General features: G+C 47.3%; 1 protein-coding gene across 5 annotated transcripts; it reads right to left on the bottom strand.

The window, feature by feature from the left end:
- Window positions 1–360: 360 nt before the first annotated feature.
- Window positions 361–6228, bottom strand: IL36RN (interleukin 36 receptor antagonist). 5 transcript variants are annotated; one of them, XM_045519556.2, is made up of 6 exons: window positions 6164–6207; window positions 5468–5524; window positions 4440–4594; window positions 4010–4095; window positions 2885–3012; window positions 361–2698 (listed from the first exon to the last, which is right to left on the bottom strand). In XM_045519556.2, the coding sequence occupies exons 4-6, from the start codon at window positions 4092–4094 to the stop codon at window positions 2474–2476; spliced, it is 438 nt and encodes a 145-aa protein (XP_045375512.1). In that variant the 5' UTR covers window position 4095; window positions 4440–4594; window positions 5468–5524; window positions 6164–6207; the 3' UTR covers window positions 361–2473. The 5 variants fall into 5 exon arrangements, with proteins under 5 accessions (XP_045375512.1, XP_045375510.1, XP_045375511.1 ...); XM_045519554.2 differs by lacking the exon at window positions 4440–4594 and having other exon boundaries at window positions 6164–6228; XM_045519555.2 differs by lacking the exons at window positions 4440–4594; window positions 6164–6207 and adding an exon at window positions 5841–6031.
- Window positions 6229–18958: the final 12730 nt, after the last annotated feature.

Raw genomic sequence — 18958 nt, 5'->3', positions numbered from 1 at the left:
AAGCTGGGACCACTGAGGTCCACAGGAGCAGATGCGCCTGGCCTGGCCACTCTCCTGCTGGTCCCTTAGCAGAATCTGAACCTGCCAGGCTGGTCTGACGGCTGAGGTGCAGATGGGACACCCAGCACCCGCCTCTGGCTTCTGCTCCCATTCCCCAGGGTTTAGGTAGGGACACTGGAGCTGCGTGCCCCTGGCACATATGTCTGGATGTGCAAAGATGGTCAAGGAAGATCTAACCTTGTAGGAACAGAGAGTCTTCAATCAATTTGGTATAATCAGCTTTTAAATAGGACATTTGGGGAAATAAAAGGACTGATGTTTATTTTGAGAAGGAAAATGAAAGTGCTGGAGAAAATTGCAATCATAATAAAATAAATATATTTATTTCTCTTTCCCTGTGTGTTAGTTCTCTATTGCTGTGTAACAAATGACTCACCGCCACCCCCACCCCCAGCTCCCACCAAAACTTAGCAACTTAAAGCAAGAACACTCATTGTCTCCCACAGTTTCGGAGGGTCGGGACTCCAGAGCAGCTGAGCTGGGTGACTCTGCTTCAGAGTCTCTCCTTAGGTTGCAGTCGGTCAGGGCTGCATCCGAAAGTCTGCCTGGGCAGGAGGAGCGGTTTCCAAGCTCATCCGTGTCCCAGCTGGCAGGAGGCTTCATTTTTCAACCACTGGGTCTCTTTATAGGGCTGATCACACAGCGCCGTTGGCTCCCACCGGCATGAGTGAAAGAAGAAACAGAGAGGCCAAGAGAGAAGGCACAGTGTCTTCTGTAACCTCATCTCAGAAGCAGCATGATGTTACTTCTGCCGTATTCTATTGGTTAGTGCGGTACAATGTGGGAGGGGAGGGGGCACACACCGGGTGTGAGTACCAAGAAACGGGGGTCACTGGCAGCTGTCTTCATCCCCTAGGGCTGCCATTCCCAAGTACCATGGAGTTGGTGGCTTAAAACAACGGAAATTCATTCTCTCACTGTTCAGATTACAAAGCCATACTCCCTCCAGAGGCTCCGGGGAAGAATTCTTGCCTCCTGCTGGCTTCGGACGGTGTCTCAGTCAGTGGCATGTCTTGCCTGGAGGCACCAGGACTGTAACCTTGGCCTCCGTCTTCTCAAGGCCTTCTTCTCTGGGTTCCACTCTTCTTCTTACAGGGACACCAGTCATATCGGATTTAGGGTCCACCCTCATACATCATGACCTCTTGACTAACTGCATCTGCCAAGTCCTTCCCTCCCAACAAGGTCATGGTCTGAGGATCCCAGAAAGACACAAATTGTGGGGAACACTATTCAGCCAGCCCTTGGAGACCCCTTGGAGGCTGGATCCCACCCCCTTGGAATCTCAGAAGACTGTGACCACGCCGGGTCAAAGTCCAGGATTTTTCTTTCTATAAATTCCTCCCCCAGGAGACTCCAGCCACACTAACCCATCACAATCTCCTGCTTCACAGCTTGGCTGAGACCTGTTTGTTGATCCCTGCTGCTACCAGCCAGAGCAGCAAAGCTCGATTCCCTTCAGATTTCATTCCAGGGGAGGGGAAGCTGAGGACAATCAGAAATAAAGTCCACACTGCTGACCTCAAACTTAATTTTTCTCATTATTACATGAGTCCTCCATCTTCATGGTAAAACAATTAGACAATACAGACAAATTTAAAAAAAGAAAAAGAAAAATCACTTATAATACCACCACCCTGACGTTGCTAAAATTGACATTAATACTTTCAGATTTGTTTTCTGGGCAGAAATATATAGATAGTTTTTTTTTTTTTTTTTGCATTAAAATAAGATTACAAGATATGCCAGCTTGTAACTTGTTCTTCTCACCCAATATGTCATGAGCATCTTTTCAGGCAAACAGACACCAGCATCTGCGGTTTTAATTGTACCTCGGGTTTCAAAAAGTGTGGCATGTCTATCTTAGGTCTTCTGAGCTCAAGCCATTTCCTTGGACACCTCCAGCCTCTCCTGCCCACGGCCAGAGCAGGAGGGTAGAGATGGAAGAGGCAGCGTATGGCGGCAGCTGAATTAGAGAGAAGGGAGAGGAGGCTGGGTGTTGGCCTTAACACTATGGCCACTGTCCCTCTCACACACAGTGGGGACATCATGCGGGCAGCTGAGCCTTCATAGGTGAAACTGGGGATGAGCTGGCCTGGGGTGCTCAGGGCCACGGGGCAGTTACTACAAAGTATGAAGGATTTCCACCTCTCCCCCAGCCCTGACCCCTTAGGGGGTTATCTCATATGGTTTTTGCCAGGTTTTACCCCAGTAGTGCCGTTTATCAGGGAAGCAAATGTTGGACTAAGCCCCAGATCTCAGCAGGATTTACCTAAACTAGGGAAATAGGTGGGGGAAGAGCGGCCATGTACCCGGTGCATCCCAGGTGCGGCCCCGTGAGCGAAGGTGGGGTGGTCACCTCCCTCCCCTGCCCGAGCTGGCCTGGCCCCGGGAGCCCTGGGGGCACAGTGCCCTAGTCGCACTGCTGGAAGTAGAAGTCGGTGATGGGGTCGTCCCAGCTGGCATCCTTCGGGAGCTGGGTGAGCTGGACAGGCTGGTCCGCTTCGAGCACAGTGCAGAGAAACCAGCCTGGGTAGGCAGCTGACTCGAAGCTGGAGGTGAGCCCCGTGTCCCGCCGGTAGAAGGTGAAGCTCTTAGACTCCGCAGCACCGTGGTAAATCTCCATGACGCTCACCGGCTGCGAGCAGAGGGCGCCGCAGGTGAGGGGCAGGGGCGGGGACAGCGAGGAGAGCCAGGCCGAGGGCTCAGGGAGGCAGAGCTGCGAGCAACAGAGCCCTGCGAGGGAGAGGAGCCCAGGCCGCAGTGGGGTCAGCATCCCTGTCTCAGTGAAGCCACGTGGTGAGGCTGCCCCAGCAGGACCCACCTCTAGTTTCAGAGTCGGTTCCTGCCCCGTCCCACACGACAGGCACTGGCTCCCGCCCTGGACGCCCAGGATGACTGGAGAAAGCTTGGCATCCAGAGACCGGTTGGGGACCACGCTGATCTCCTCACCTAGAGAAAGGAAGCAGACGCAGGGGCCTGGGCTGCCCTTCCCTGCCCCCCTCTCCCCCCGCTGTGGGCTCCATGATGTGTCCTGTCCCCAGGCTGGAAAGAAGAGAAGCCTCGGAGCAGCTGTCATGTACAGAAGGGTGGTTTCCCGGCAGCTGGCCCAGTGGACATCAAGGCACAGAAGCACACGGTACCACCTCCCATCCCCACGCCCACCCCCTTGTCCAGGGTCAAATCTTCAAGTCTTCTCCCAGCCCCAAGGGAGGTTTGGCCACCTCTTTAAATGCCCCTCGGCCCTCCAGCTCCTTTTCTGAAACTTGTCTTTATAAGCCTCTCATTAGAGTTATCTGGACATCTTTCTCTTCCCTCTGAGACTCCCAGGAACAGAAGAGGTTCTCATGCCTCTTTGTACAATCCCCTCGTGTGCCACACACACACACACACACACACACACACACACACACAACCTCACCGAGGGCTCTGCCTGGCCCCAGCGCCCACTAAGAGCGTTCCACGTGGGCAGGTGTGCGATGCTTTAGAAAGAAGGACCTGTCACGCTGTCACCTGTGGGCAGATGGGGCCACCTGCTCCTCTGGGTCCCACCACTCCAACCCTCAGGGAGCCGAGGGGACCCAGGGTGATGGGGCAGACGCCCGCTCCCACATGGGAGCAAAGTCAAGGGCAGCTGCTTCAGCGCCCCCCGCAGCGCCGGCCCCCAGGAAAACGCATGGCTGACTTAAGTCCACCTACGAGGAAATGACAGAGCTTTCATCGTGGAGAACATTCCCACCTCTGCACAGATGCTCCCGGGGGGACTGGGGCGTGGTGCCCTGCTGGGAGGGGTAGCATTTTATTCGTCGTTGCCCTCAGCCTGGTTTTGTGATGCCCAGGGTTTGTAGGGTTTGTACCAATTTGCATGGCTGCTCTAAGCTCTCTTTGGGCTTCCATCCCTCAGAGCTTAGAGAGATCTAGGGAAATAGGGTCATGTTTTGCCACCAACCTTTTATGACCTTCCCTGCTTGCAGCCCGCCGGCTAGGAGCTGGTTATTGTGCAGATAAAGCACCTTCAGTGCCGCATCCTTCATTCTGAAACATCAGGGCGGGGTTGCACTCAGTGAGGGGAGAGGGGTGCTCCAGCTTGCCTGGGCTCTAGAGGGTCCCCCAGCCTCAGGCGTTGCTCCCCTCTCTGCCCGCTGCACCAGAAGTAAGGGCACAACCTTCGCTCCCAGCCCTGCTGGGCTCCCGTCTGCCAACGGGACAACCCCCCGCCTCCCATTTGAGTCTGGATTTGCTCCTTCCCTTTTCGATCTTTTCTACACTAACCAAACTCTTCCGTGTGTTATGTTGGAAAAGACTGTGAGTCAGAGTCCTGGCTTCTCCTCCCAGTTCTGCCACCATCACCGCTGAGTCACAACCAACAAGTTGCTCACCCTCTCTGGGCCTGAGTCTCTCCGTTGCTAAACTAAGAAGATGGGTTAGCTATTTCCCAGGCCTCTTCCAGATTAATATGAGCCTTGATTTACTTTCGCCTTTACTTCTGCTTGGTGCACTGACTTTCACTTGGCCACTCCTAGGCAGGAAATTCCTACGAAGGGAGGGATTTCTTTAAATTTAAAATTCATTCATTTTACTTTTCAAATTTATTTCACATCTACAATCTCAGTCAATTTTCTGACATCCTGTGAGGTGAAAGGTGTGTTCTAAAGGGGGTTCCTCCAGATGTTAATGTGGAAAAGAGTATGCTGTGTACAAACTGGTTTAACATTGGCGAAACACAATTAAACAAACCTCTGCTTCAAAGTGACTGATACACTGAGTTGCGCTACGGTTCTCTTTTAAGAAGATCTAGAAAGCAATATTTCCCACGTTTGCTTGACCAAGAAGTGCCACTGTATAAAGCCACTCATAGAATTCGGGTTCCCAAGAACATGCTTTGGGAAAAGCTATAGTAGACTCTGAGTTCAGGAGAGCAAGACATTCTCCTTTACTGTTGCAGAAGTCCAGAGTATAGCAGAGCGTCTGGCTCAGCACACACCAGTGGACAGACAGACTGACTGATGGGAGAGCTTTGTTGTTTTGTCTCAAAAGGCAGCAGGGAGGTAGTGGCTGGACTGGCATCAACTCACTGCAGTGGGTGGTAACCGCAGGGCTCCAAGCTGAACCTCCTACCTCCTGTTCTCATTAGGATGGATGAGGCCACAGCTCTATACAGGGTGAGTCTCGTGAACAACCCTCCCATCAGGGAGGGGGCCAGCCCCAGTCTGGAGAGGCTGGAAGAATTTCTCTAAGAGCAGTGCGGTGCTGTTCACACCCTCCTGGCCACCCACGCCACCTGCGAGAGCCCCACCCAGCTCAGGACAGTCACAGCCCCTCCCACCCCGGAAAGGCTAGACAACTGGTCGACCTGGAACTCGCTTTCCCCAGAGGATGCAGCCAAATCAAAGGCTCAGGTACTCACCGGAAGCACAATGCCCCACTCAGGACCATCTTGAGCTTCACAGGTGTGCAGACTCTCCTGTTTTGAAATAACAGAAAATCTTAGGTGGAGATGGAGGCTGAGCTGGCAGGGGCCTGGGGAGCAACCAGTCTCCTGAGCCCCTCAGCATGGGAACAGCCCCCGCAGAGCAGGGGGTTCTAGGGCAGCGATCTGGAGAGGATAACACCCAGCTCCCCAGAGGACACCTCAGAATGCGCCTTTCTCCTGGCGGAGTCCGTGGCGTCTGCCTGCTCCTCGAGGATGCCTCAGCCCTTTTAATAACGCACTAGGGAGGGGCCCCTGAAACTGCCTCAGCCTCCGGAGGAGCAGGGTTTCCAGAGTAATTTCACATCACCTTAAGCTTCCAGAAACACCCACTGCTCATGATCTCTCTCGAGAAGGAAAGCTTCTGGAGACAGTGTTCTTCCAGCAGCCCTGAAGCCCTTCCTGGGGCTTTCCGATCCTTCGTGAGCACTCAGCCCCTGGGCATCCGGCCCTTCCGGACCCAAGGGCATGCGTGCAGAGAGCAGTCCAGGGAAAGCAGGTGTTAGAACAGCCCCCTTTCTTCCCTCCTCCCTCCCCTCCTTCCTTCTTTTGATTGTTCCTCCCTCTTTCCTTCCTCTCTTTTCCTCCTTCCTTTCTTCTTTCCTTTTCCTTCCTTCCTCTCTCCCTCCTTACCTCCCTCCATTCCTTCTTTCCTTCCTGCCTTTGCCAGGGAAATGCTGGAGGCGGAGCTCTCCTGCTTAGGGAATGTGAAGTCTATCTATTCATTGTAGAAAAACCTGAAAATCCAGATCGACCAAAAAGAAAAAAACATGAAAACTTGTTTCCAGGGGATGCACCATTAGCAAACCAAGGACAGCAGTGCTTCCTCAGCACACGTATACACGTCACCACCACGCACCAGCTTTACACACATCTGTACCCCAGACCTACACTCTTCTCAACCTGCTCTTTTCATGTAGTCAGATAGCAGAACCTCTTTCCACGCCAAGTATAATGATATCATACCACTGAATAGCTGTATCGTATTTTGTTCTAAAGATGCAACATAATTTATTTATAGCAATCAGTTATTATTAGTCCTTATTATTATGGTTAGTCCTGTTATTTTTATTTGCTATTGAAAATCATGTTGGGACAAACATCTTTGTATCAGTATCTTTGCTCATGTGGTTGATTATTTCCTTAGGAAATAAAACCTAACTCAGGCCATCTGTAAGAGCTCTTCCTTCAGTCCCTAACTGGTGAAATAATCTGTGATGGTCTAACAATCCATGCAGTTTTAATCCATCCATACACTCTCTGTGATGGATCCAAATGAAAGATAAAGGTCATTGCATAATAAGAAACAACTTAATTACATCTTATGCACTACTGATAACCATTTATTGTTAAGGCATAAGTTTTAAAGAAATTGTGTTCAAGCTTATGGGCTAAAATGTCCTTGAAGTGTTTAAAATTAAATAAAGCATCAAGTTGCTCAAAGAATAGAAAAATAACTCATCACTCATAATGCCACTAAAGTGATAAACACCTTTCAGAAAAGGCTTATGCAAAATTATTGAATCGACCATAAGTTGACCAAATAGAAATGACGCTATTGGTGCAAATAGTTGTAAAAAAGAACAAAACAGAAAAGCAACTCCAGAAGGAGTTGACCAATAGGCAAAGTGGCTTTAAGCAAACAAGCTTTCATTTGCAAAGTGACTATAGAAAAGTAGGTATTGTTTCCCCTAAAAAGGTAAAATGCCATCTGCCTGGGCTGCCTTCTGTGATTCCCTGATCCCAGGGAATTGCCCCTGTGTGTCCGCAGGACAATGCGATGGGCCTTCATCAAGCTCTTTCCTCATTCTGCTAATAAAGGGTTAAGCCAGTCCATGGCCCCCCTGCCCCTGAGATGCTGAAGGTACAGGGAGATGTCTCCACCAGCTCCGTCTACTCTGTGATGTGCATAACAGGGGATGGATACAGAATGGATGGATGGATGGAGAAATGAATAGATTAGCCAAGAAGGTGAAAGTAAGAAAAATAAAACAAACTTGTGTTAAGAAAAGTTCTCCAAAACATACACACACCCCAGTGTTCCTAGCAGCACTATTTACAATAGTCAAGACATTGAAGCAACCTAAATGTCCATCCACAGATGACTGGATAAAGAAGTTGTGGTATATTTATACAATAGAATATTACTCAGCAATAAAAAAAAGAATAAAATAACGCCATTTGCAGCAAGATGGATGGACCTGGAGATGGTCATTCTAAGTGAAGTTAGCCAGAAAGAGAAAGAAAAATACCATGTGATATCACTCATATGTGGAACTTAAAAAAAAAAAAAGACACAAATGAACTTACTTATAAAACAAAAACAGACTCACAGACATAGAAAACAAACTTATGGTTACCAGCAGGGGGAAGGGGGTGGGAAGGGATAAATTGGGAGTTCTTGATTTGCAGATACTAACTACTATAAATAAAAGAGATAAACAAGTTTCTACTATATAGCACACGGAACTATATTCACTATCTTGTAGTGACCTATGATGAATAAGAACATGAAAACAAATATATGTTTGTGTTTGTATGACTGAAACATTATTCTGTACACCAGAAACTGACACAACATTGTAAACTATACTTCAGTTTAAAAAAATTAAAATTTAGTTGGATTTCTAGGCATGGCTCAAGGATCAGCCAGAAATTTAGGCAGCTTTTACACAGAATTTGTGTGGCTCTCCCTTACTGCCTTACTCCAAGATTACTTCTCCACTCTCCACTGGCTGTGGTTGTCCCCAAATCTGTCCCCTGGTTCTTCACAGAAGACCGTAGAGTCTTCTATTAGTTTCAGTTGTATCATACTGTGCAATTTTAGTTTGCTTTCAGTCAAAACTGTGAAAATAGGAACTTGACCTTGGCAGATCATTTTTTCTAAGTGATTACTTCCCTCCAGAATCTGCCTGCATGTGTTTTCTTGTTCTCACACGCCAATGCATTCAGGTTCCCTCCCCACCAGATCTTTTCGTTATTTTTCTGAAAGTTTTGGTCCAGTAGAAGCCTACTTGAGACACCAAGAGAAACTCATCTTTATTTTAAGAATGCCTTTCATTAGTAGCACATTGCAGCGTTCTCCCCTAATCTTGTAATCTTCTTTCATCTGGAGAATTTAGTTAATTTAAACTACCTGATTTCTGAAATATGTCCATTTACTTCAACCATTCTTCCATTTTTTTGTTTGTTTTCCTTCTGATGTCTCTTTTGTTTCTTTTTTGCCTTCCTCTAGTGACTTCGATTGGATGGAGTGTGGTGGCTTTGTTTGTTTTTCCTTTATTCATCTTCTTTTCAAGTTTGGAAGTTGCACATTTTAGCAATCTTTCTTAACTAAATACAAAGTTAATTATGATTTTTACTGGGGAGCAGTGTCATGGTGAGGGTGGCCATAGGGTAGCATGGTGACTACTGCTTGGGAGTGTCTGATTTTTCCCTCCCTGAGGGTTCCCTGAGTTTTGTGATGAGGACAGAGTGGGATTCTCTACCATTTGGCTTGTAACGGTGTCATTGAGAGACCAAGCAAGAGCAGAATTCAAAGTTGGTACCTGCCTCATCCCACAAAGCAAAGGCTGACTATGTCCTTGGATGCACAAGGTGCCTGGAGTGAATCAGGCATCAGGGACCAATCTGGCCTAGTTGGTATCCAACCTAGAGACAGGAGGCTATATGCAGAAATCCAAGTCCATCCACCATTCCTTCCTCCCCAGCCCTTGAACTTGAAGGACAGGATCCATGTTTATTTGCCTTCAGTCTAGGGTAACGGGAGTAGGTCACAAGAGGACGTGGTTTGTGTGGTCTGGAATAGACAGTTTCCCATGGAGTCACTCTCATTGCCGAGTTCTTCACCTGAGACGCAAATATATGTGGAGATGGAGCAGCTGAGATGATGAGCTCTTTCCACCGTCCCTGCATCCACAGACTCTCTGCTGCTCAATCTTCTGTCCTCATCTCTGTCTTTTGGTCTTGCTCTCCCACCACTGGTCCTTGAAGTCATAAAGCTTATCTTTTCTCCCTGCGATCTGGGATCATGCCCTCTCCAAATAACCCATCCCAAAGCCGCTCATCTGAGCCCTAGGCTTGAAGTCAGCCCTGTTCTACACCAGCCAACCCCCCTCAACTTGTCACCATCTGGACGGAGATTCGGGACTATCACCTGGTACCACACACCTCACGCTATATGAGCTACAATAGTGGAGAAGCTAGAGGTCACAGCTGGGTTTGATATCTTCTACCCCCTTTCTTATAGGAATTGGACCTTCTAGAGAAGATGCCTGGGGCAGAGATTTACTGAGAGTATATGCATGCCCAGATCATTTCAGACTTCCCAGTATGAAAGCCCCTCTATCGTCAAAGAAATAAAAGTACCACAGGTCAGTCTGGTACAGAATGACCATAGTAAGCATTGGGTAGGTCCCTGAGTACCCAATTTTTTTTTTTTTTTTGAGATGCCACATCATTTTATAATTATCTTGGTTAGCAGACATAAAACAAGAAAGCAAAGTCTTAAACAGTCATTGTAATCTAGCACTTCCTCTAGCAGAGGACAGCAAATGAATTAGAGACCAGTTTGGCTATTTTCATCAGTTCACTTTACACGCAATTACAGCAAGGAGAAGCCTGAGGTTGGGATTGTGCATCTGATCTGGCGACTCTGTTCTCTGATGGCCTCCCCTCTGCTATCTTGTAGCAAGAAGAAAAGCGTCTTTCCTGTTTGGGGAAGTACAAAGCACAGATCCTTAGGTGTCTCCTGGCCCAGGATCAATACAATCTGTCCTCTGGGAATACCTCAGCCCCACGTAAGGCTTTGTAGTGGAGGGGAGGGAAGACTTCTCAAGCTATCATTTACCTGAGGAGGAGCAGGATGTCTGGACTTCACATGTCATCATCAAAGGCTCATCAAAACTCCTGTGAGTCATTCTCTCTAGGAGGGGAATGCCCAGGAAGGTTCTCTCATTGCAGATCGACCCTAATTATGATGCATAAATTAAACCGGACTAAGAAACACAGAATTACTCATGCAAATTTAGTAACATCTACTCCTTTCATTGATCTGACCTAGGGTCAAATCAGCACATAAAATTTACTATATAATTTTGATGAGAATTTACCTCTAAAGCATAAAAGGATACTTATATGTGTTCAAAACTAGATAAAATATTTATTTAAAAAGCTGTAAGTATATAGAAAAATCTCATCATTCATACAATGAATCGAAGAGTGTACAAAAACAAAGTATGGACTAGTTGGGTCCTCTGTAGGAGCTAAGTCTTCCAAAAGAACACAAATTTGTACTCTCCAGTCTGTTAAGAGAATCTACACCTGAGTCCCAAGGGAACTCCTAGAAATAGCAAAATGTCTGGATGTTGGAACGTCCACGAGGGTCCATGACAGAGAAGGACTTGGATATGATGATGCTGGAGAGGAAGAAATTTTTTTTCTGCCCTTTTAGATTCTTCTGGCTGGTATAAAAATTAAATTGACATGAGACAGTTTAACAGGAGATAATCAAATGAAAGCTTAATAATCTGTACACGTGAGAGAGACCACGGAAAGCTAACTTACCAAAACAGCCAAAACCATCTTCAACTAAAGACAAAAGAGGGTGTTGAGGGTAGTGGTTTGGGACTTCAAAGGGGAGAAAGGCAATCACATGAAGATGGAAAAGCAAATTTTTGGTAAACAAACAACTGCTGGCCCAGGTGGAGACAATGGGATACAGAGAGGAATTTTAACAAACAGACTTTGCTAGGTTCCTCCCTGTCTACACACCTAGTTCACAATAATAGTTATCTATGGTCATAGCGCCCTTCCTGGAACGGTCTTCTGTCTACATTCTTTAGGCAGCAATGGGGAGGAAAACAAACAAACAAACAAACAAACAAACAAACAAATAAACAAACAAAAAACCCTTCCTGAATCTTCTGTTCTCAAAAATAATCAGCCTAAATTAATCCTCATTAAAGAGACACATTTTGGGGTGGCAAATTTTGCCCTCCTTCAGTGGACACACTCCCTGTTGGAGGTTGAGCTATGACCTCCATCCGTAGTCACAGATGCACCCAGATATCCATGTGCATCATGAGAAGTGGCAGAAGGAGATGCCATCTGGTTCTCAAGCACTTCTAAACACACCTAAGGGTCAGGGCGAGGAAAGTGGGACAGGGTTTCCCCAATCCTAAGGAGTCAGCTTTAATCTTAGCAATAATCTTGCTACAGTGACGGTGATTCTATTCCAGACTGGAGGGACTTGGGGAAGGGCAAACTTTCCGCAGGTGGCGTGCAGGTGGGGCGGGCAGTCTGCCTGGGGCAGTGTCTGGCTCAGATGTAGCCTCCTTTGATGGACTGAATCACCAAGGCTGGGCCTCCAACATTACCCACCTCCCTCTCAACCAGAAAAGGAACCTCTTCTGGGTTTTCAGCTGTGAGAAATCAGGATGAGGCGCTCTGGGCAGGACCAAGTGCTTAGTCATTCGTGGCTCAAGGGCCTCTGAAAGCCCGAGAGTGACATCTCCAGGAATTGAGCTATATGAGCATCACAGAAACATACTCTTCTGGGAGCAGGAAATGTGCGCTCCAGCTCGTCACTGACTTTGTCACCAGGGAGGGCAAGGATGGAGGCAGAATCTCCAACCTGAGCGTGAAAAATGTGCTGGATGCCTTCACGTGCATTCTTCAGAGGTTTGGTTTTCTTCTCTAAAAGGAAAGAGGAAAGCTGCCTTTGTTTGCTATTTGAATAAACCTTCCTGGACTCCTTGTATTTTTATATCTCCTTAAAGGGGCCTCAGGCTCTATCTATCCTGGTGAAAAAGAGAAAGACGTTTCCAGATGAGTAAAACAAGGACCCAGAATTATACTATATTTTAATTCATTTTAAATATTACCATAGTAATACACACATATTTCCTTAAAAGTCAGATAGAATTAAAAGGTGCATAACTGCAAACAACTGAGCTCTGCCCACACCTTTCCCCCAATTTCTACTGCCCTGAGGCATCCATTTTTCTTCTTTTAGCCCAATCGTCAGGATAGGTACTCTCTACACTGAGACAGGACCATCCCAGGCATCCCCACACCTGTCTCCTGGGCCTTCCTCCTTCTTAGTCTATTTCCCTTTCTAACCCATTTATGAAGGGTCATCAAATCATCTAGGTATAAACATCAAAACATTTCTTTCTTTTCCTTCTCTGCAATGATGACTTTAGATTTTACTGTATTCACTCCATCTTTCCCAGTGTGTATCAGGTCCTCTAATGACATCCCAGTCAAGGTGCCATAACTTTCTTGTCATCTTGCTTCAAAAGGTGAGGGGAATGCAGAGATGATGCTTTGGCTCATCCTCTCAGGAAGCTGTTCCCCCCTTTTTTTTTTTAACCAGGCCTAATGCCCAGACATTGTGGGCAGAGCAAGAGTAGAAATGCAAGTTCTTGTGGCATTGGCTTCAGGCTTTCAAGGGGAAGTGTTCCCACGCTCTCTGATGCAGCCTGATTTCATCTGATTTTAGTAGGTGGTGTAGGAGGAGGAAATTTTCCTCTATCCTTCTAGGTTCTTCTGGCTGGCCTAAGAATTGAATTGACATGAGACATTAATAGGAGAAAATCAGAGTTTAGTAACATGTGAATCTGGGAAAGACCCAGGAAAACTGAATGACTTGCCAAAATGAACAACACCCTTACCTTAAATACCATCTTCGGCCAAAGACAAAAGAGAATGTTGAGGCTAGTGGTTTAGGACTTCAAAGGGGAGAAAGGCAATTGACATGGAGATGGAAAAGCAAATTTGGGGGAAACAAATGCTTGCTGAGTCAGGCAGAGACAATGGGACACAACGTGGGCTCTGATCTCTAGGCCCTGCCGAGTTCCCCCACCACACCTACCTCATTCTTTCCAGATATCTCTGGTGGTAGCTCTATTCCTAGAACAAGCCCTTTATCTAAATTCTTTAGGCAGTTGGCGGGGGGGGGGGTAAAAAGAAAAACTTTCTGAGTCTTCTGTTTCTTAAAAATAGTCAGCCTAAAATAATCCTCATGCCAAAGAGACATATTTTGGGGTGGCCAGTTTTCCTTCCCTGCAGTGGTATATGTGTAGCTGTTGTGTGACCATCAACATCATCCTGCTTCTCCCCATCATTAGGCACCTTCAGAGGGACCTGTATAGTTTCCAGACTCAAACTCTTTTCAGAGTTGGGCATCCCACCACTTGACGCACTGGTCCCTTGGAGAAAACCCCCATGGTTCCAGGCCTTCTGCCAACCTCAGGCTTCTTCATGTCATCATGAGAACCTCTGGGATGGTCTTCTACCCACCCCTCCCCCTCCAAGTATCTCCAGCTTCTGCGTTGGGGTGGGAGTTTCCACCAACTGCTTCCCAATGATGACATGGGACAAATAGGTCACCAAATGCCTCTCAAACTTTGGTCAAAATTAAGACCAAAAGGGAAGAGACTGTAAAATAAAGAACATTGCCCACCAACCAGTTCTACAAGAATCAAGTTATTAGCCACGGCAATCACTGACCTACAAGACACCCTGAAAGGAATTCAGGGCAAAGATCAGGATGAGGCACTTTGTGCTCCGGGAAAACCTATAGAACTGGTCCTCAGCTAGATATTTCCAGGAGAACATTCTATGAGCCCAGCTTCTTGCATCTTCCCATACTTAGGAAAGCACTGAAACCACTAACTAAGATGTCTGTTCTTCACGAATAACTGTGACCTTCTACCAAGATGAGTGCCTGGTTGCATGTACCTCTTTGCCAACATCACATAAATGCTTGTCCTCTTCAGAAAAGTCCTCAGAGCTCACTAAGAGACTGTCTCCCAAGTGAAAATCCTCAGTTTGGCTCAAATAAAATTTTCTATTTCTTTTCTTAGATTAATTATTGACTAATTTTTCATCAACACCAAGATGTTGCCCCACAGTCTCTTTAAACTCTGGTGGCATAGAAAATGCTAGAGAGTCTTCTGTCTTCATAAATCTCTACCATATCCTACACTTTCCAGGCATTGGGAATTGGGAAAAGGGCACCAGGAGTCAGAGCTTCAGGCCTGGAGGGCATGGCTCTCTGTTCTGGATCCTGATGGAGGGATTTTGAGTCCGTCTTCAGGGACCAGGATGCTCACAGGTGGCCTGGCCTGGGCTTGGAGGAGCTGGAGACCCTTCAGGTGGATGTGCTTTTCAGCAGAACCCCTTCATTCAGCCCTAGAAATGCTCTCCCCGACCCCACGGAGCGCCCATGTTTGAATGGAACAGGGTCCAGGCACCTGACTCAGGACAGTCGCACAGAATGTTCCTGTCATTTCATGTCTTTGCTTTTACTGCTTTGGGGATTTCCTCTGCCTCCTTTCCTGGAGCAGCTCTGAGCAGTCTGACCTGGGCGGCCTTGTCACGTCCCCACCCTAAGCCTCACCAGTGAGCAGCTTCCTAGAGAGAGAAGCCTCCACATGCTTCTCTGGCTAAAAGCCCAGAAGCCAGTCCTGATTCTGTCAGAGAACAGGGGGCTGGAAGAGACACTGTGTCCATGCAAACACAGAGAACCTGATCTGCACTGGTGTCCAGCCCCTGAGCCCAGCTTGTGCCCGGAAGCTGTTGGCCCCTGACCGCACGCTCAAGGCTGTGCCTCTGGCATGTGGTGGCCACAGACAAGGGCCTTATCCTCTGCAGGAATCAGAGATGCTTCTTGTTGGCAGTGAGTTGGTGGGACCATGCTCCTCACAACAGGGCTGGCAAAGGGCAGGACCGGAGACAGAGAAAGAGGGCATTGAAGGAGTTTGGCCCTGACCTAGCCTTGGACCCTCAGGAAGCAGACAGGCCTGGAGACTTGATCTCTAAGAAGGGACAAGGCCCTTCCCCCTACTTGCTCCTTGCCATCCCAACGTGGGACAGGGAGGGGCTGTGATCCTGAGCCAGGAGATGTGAGTTCTAAGCAGGTGAACCTCCTTACGTTCTGTGATGCTCACCTCCTGGCCCATCTCAATATAGTCCTCCACCACCTCAGCCGAGGCTCAGAGGAGCTAGTGGGTTAGGGAGGCCTCTGGGTCCTTCCCTGTCCTCACAGGCTCTGAGAACGCAAGCCCCACGCACTGCTGACAAGTCTACTTCCCGTGAGTTTTTAACTCTGAGGCCTCACAGGTTGTCTTAAGCATCATCCTTCTATTCAGGAATAAAAAGAGAAGTGACCTCCGCTGGGAAGACACTGTGATAGTGAGAGTGAAACAGCCCAGTCACTCATCAGGCTGAACCAACAGGACCCAGACCAAGCCAGCTGGGCCTTAACAGAAATGTGCCACGGCTGTCAAGCGGCATAACCTCCCCTTCTCTGAGTGACTCGCACTTTGTCACTCTCTGAGACGCTGTTCTTTAAAATCACGGACTATCAGAAATGTGGCTGTTTGAGCCACTGTGGAAAACAGTATGGAGGTCTCTCAAAAAACTAAAAATAGAACTACCATATGACTCAGCATTTCCATTCCTGGGTGTATATCCAAAAAAAAAAAAAAAAACCCACTAATTGAAAAGATACACGCATCCCAATGTTCATAGCAGCGCTATTTACAATTGCTGAGATATGGAAGCAAACTAAGCGTCCATCAGCAGATGAATGGATAAAGAAGAGGTGGTGTGTATGTATATATACAATGGAATACTACTCAGCCGTGAAAAGCATTGTATCAGCAAGACTGAAACATCCACTTTTGCCTGAAGGATATAAGTCACTTTGACACAGAGAAGCAGCCTCCATCTCCAACCAGGACCCAGAGCTTCCCATAGACATTCTGTATCTGTTTCAGCCTTTGTTCTTGCAAAAGACACAGGCCCTGTATCCCTTTTACCCTCCCGACCTGAGGTTGAGCCCTTTCCACGCAGTCCTTTTGCTTTGGGCCCATCAAACACTGCTTCGCTTCAGTTTTGCCTAAGCACCACCCTTGCCCCAACTCTTACAATAACTCTCTCACGTCCTTTGTTTGGTGAGATGGCCCACCGCTCCTGGTGGGCAGTCTCTCTTATTGCTATGGGTCGATTAACGTGATCCTGTCGGGCTACTGAGTTGTTCCCGGTGGTGTTAGGCTGATGGGGACATGTGACAATCAGGCATGGGTTTTTCCGATGGCAGCTCCAAGCACACATCACGATATTCGAGATGAGTGACTAACATGTGCATTGCTGCCCTGATTTCTGTGCCAGCCCCACCCTCCTCACCAGCACTGCCCCGCCACTTTGCTTAGTGTCTTTTCAGGCTGAACCCAAATATTAGGTCTGTCTGGAGGGGGACCCACCCATTGACACCGATGACCATGGCAGTGAGGTAAGAATTGCGTTCTTGCCATGTTAATTGCTGGTAGTCGGAGGGGAGGGGTAATAGACAGCATCCCCCTTTCCTACTTGAGTTATGAACTAACTGAGAATTAAGACAAAGTCCAACCTTTTCCTTACTGATAAGTGTCTTGTTGATGAAGCTGACATGGGAGGGTGCAGATTCTTTTCTGCAAACAAATGAAGCACAGAGGAAGACCATGAGAATCACAGTCACACCCAGCCGCAGGCAGCTCTGGACTGCCACATAAAAATGTCAGCCATGGAGAAGGGTAGAGCTCAGTGGTAGAGCACAGAGCTTAGCATGCACAGGGTCCTGGGTTCCATGCCCAGTACCTCCATTAAGAAATAAACAAATAAGCCTAATTCCTCCCCCTCCCCCTGCAAATAAAAAATTTAAATTAAATAAGTACATAAAAATGTGAATTATAAAAGAACAGAGCAGAAAGGATGCTTTCTTCAATTCAGTTGGTTTCCAATGAAAAGTAGGTTAAATAAACTAGCAGCTGTGTCCCACAATCCCAGTTTCTAACAAGGTGACCCCGTAATTTATCCTATAATGTGGCACTTTTGAGAATGGAAGAAAGTGGTATCAGCAATTACACCAGGACAGTAGGTGTGCATCGGGGTGCATGGTCCTCCCTCCACCTGAGTAGCGTGAGTGTGGGGTGGGGGTGGGGGGGAGCCCAGGAGTGTCACGAAAGGACATGTAGGGGAGGGGGGTTGGGGAGAGCCCAGGGGTATCATGGAAGGAAACACCAGGAGTGAGGAAGAACTGCTCTCCCGCTTTGGTGGCTATATCAGAGGGGAAAGGAGATTAAAGAGGACCACAGAGCTGCCTTCACAAAGCTGAAGGATTTGTGTGGATGTGGGAGCTCCTTCTCCGTGATATCAAGGCTTAGGAACAGGAAGGGAGGTTTTATTCTGAATGAGGCAAGTCTTGCTAAGGAGGGTGGGCTGCCTGGGGAGAAGGCCAGCCCCTCATACATTTATTCACTTAGCAATTTGTTAATTATTTATTTATTCAACATCTCTTTACTAAACGCAGACACTGTGCTAGGGCCTGGGGATGCAATGGTTAAACCAGACAGACACTATTTCCCTGCAGTCGAGGACTTTATATTGCAAGGAAGGAAGTAAAGAAAGACAAAGGCAAATAAAGTCACCACAAATTGTGTGAAGGAAACAATCAAAAACCGGAGGTAGAAATTTCAGGAGGAAGGAGAAGCAGTTTACTTCAGACATGCTTGGTAGGGGAGACCTCTTGAGGAGGTGGATATCTTAGAAGATGACTTGAAGGAGCCAGAAAGGAAAAGAATGAGAATAAAGCAGTATAGGTAACAGGAATGTACACATGAGCATAGCATATGCAAAGGTCCTGGGGTTTTAAAGAACTTGGTGGCATGTTCAAAGAACTGAAAGATTAGCATAACTGAAGATGGCAATGGAGAGAAAGAGTGATCTGGAAAAAAGGGTTGGAAACAGGAGGCCAGACCATCCAGGCAAACCTGTCAACTATGGTAGAGAATTTGCATTTCATTTCAATTGCAAATGGAAGCATCAAGGGAATCTAAACATTGGAATGACATAGTTGAATTTCCATCTATGGAGATAATCCTGGCTGGCTCACAGAGAATGGATTTAACAAATAGATGGAGCAGCAGATGGAGGTCACCAGTCTGGAGGCTGATTTACAGGACTGGTGGGTTATGGTGGTTGCCAGGTATGCCAATGATGTGTGGCAGAGAAGTTGGAGAGAGATGGGTGGATTTGAGATATATTTTGAAAGTAGACTTCCTGGTGGATGGACTTGATAGGTTAGATGTAGGTCTTTAGGGAAGGGAGGAATCAAGGATGACTCCTAGGTTTCTGTCTTGAGTAACAGATGGAAAAAACTGGGTGTGGAGATGGGCATGTTGGGCAAGCATCGGAGGACACATTCAATTTTAAAGTCCTGAAACAACCCAAATTGGTAGCTGCAAATGCAAATCCGGAGTTCTAAGAGTTCTGGGTCAGCTCAAATTGTCAACATTCACCTGGAATTTAAATGCGTAACAAGTAATATCATCCAGTGAAACAGTATAAAGAGGAGAAGAGGACTCAGGGACGAGCCCTGTG

The sequence above is a fragment of the Camelus bactrianus genome, chromosome 28 (genome assembly GCF_048773025.1).
Source record: "Camelus bactrianus isolate YW-2024 breed Bactrian camel chromosome 28, ASM4877302v1, whole genome shotgun sequence".
NCBI lineage: Eukaryota > Metazoa > Chordata > Mammalia > Artiodactyla > Camelidae > Camelus > Camelus bactrianus.
This window is presented reverse-complemented; position numbering and strand designations above follow the sequence as displayed.

Excerpts from the sequence above, each read along its gene's own strand:
- IL36RN (XM_045519553.2), bottom strand. The coding sequence starts at position 3,139 with ATGACAGCTGCTCCGAGGCTTCTCTTCTTTCCAGCCTGGGGACAGGAC. Across the intron at positions 2,699-2,884 it reads AACCGACTCTGAAACTAGAG|CCGGTGAGCGTCATGGAGAT; the intron begins GTGGGTCCTGCT and ends CTCTGCTCGCAG.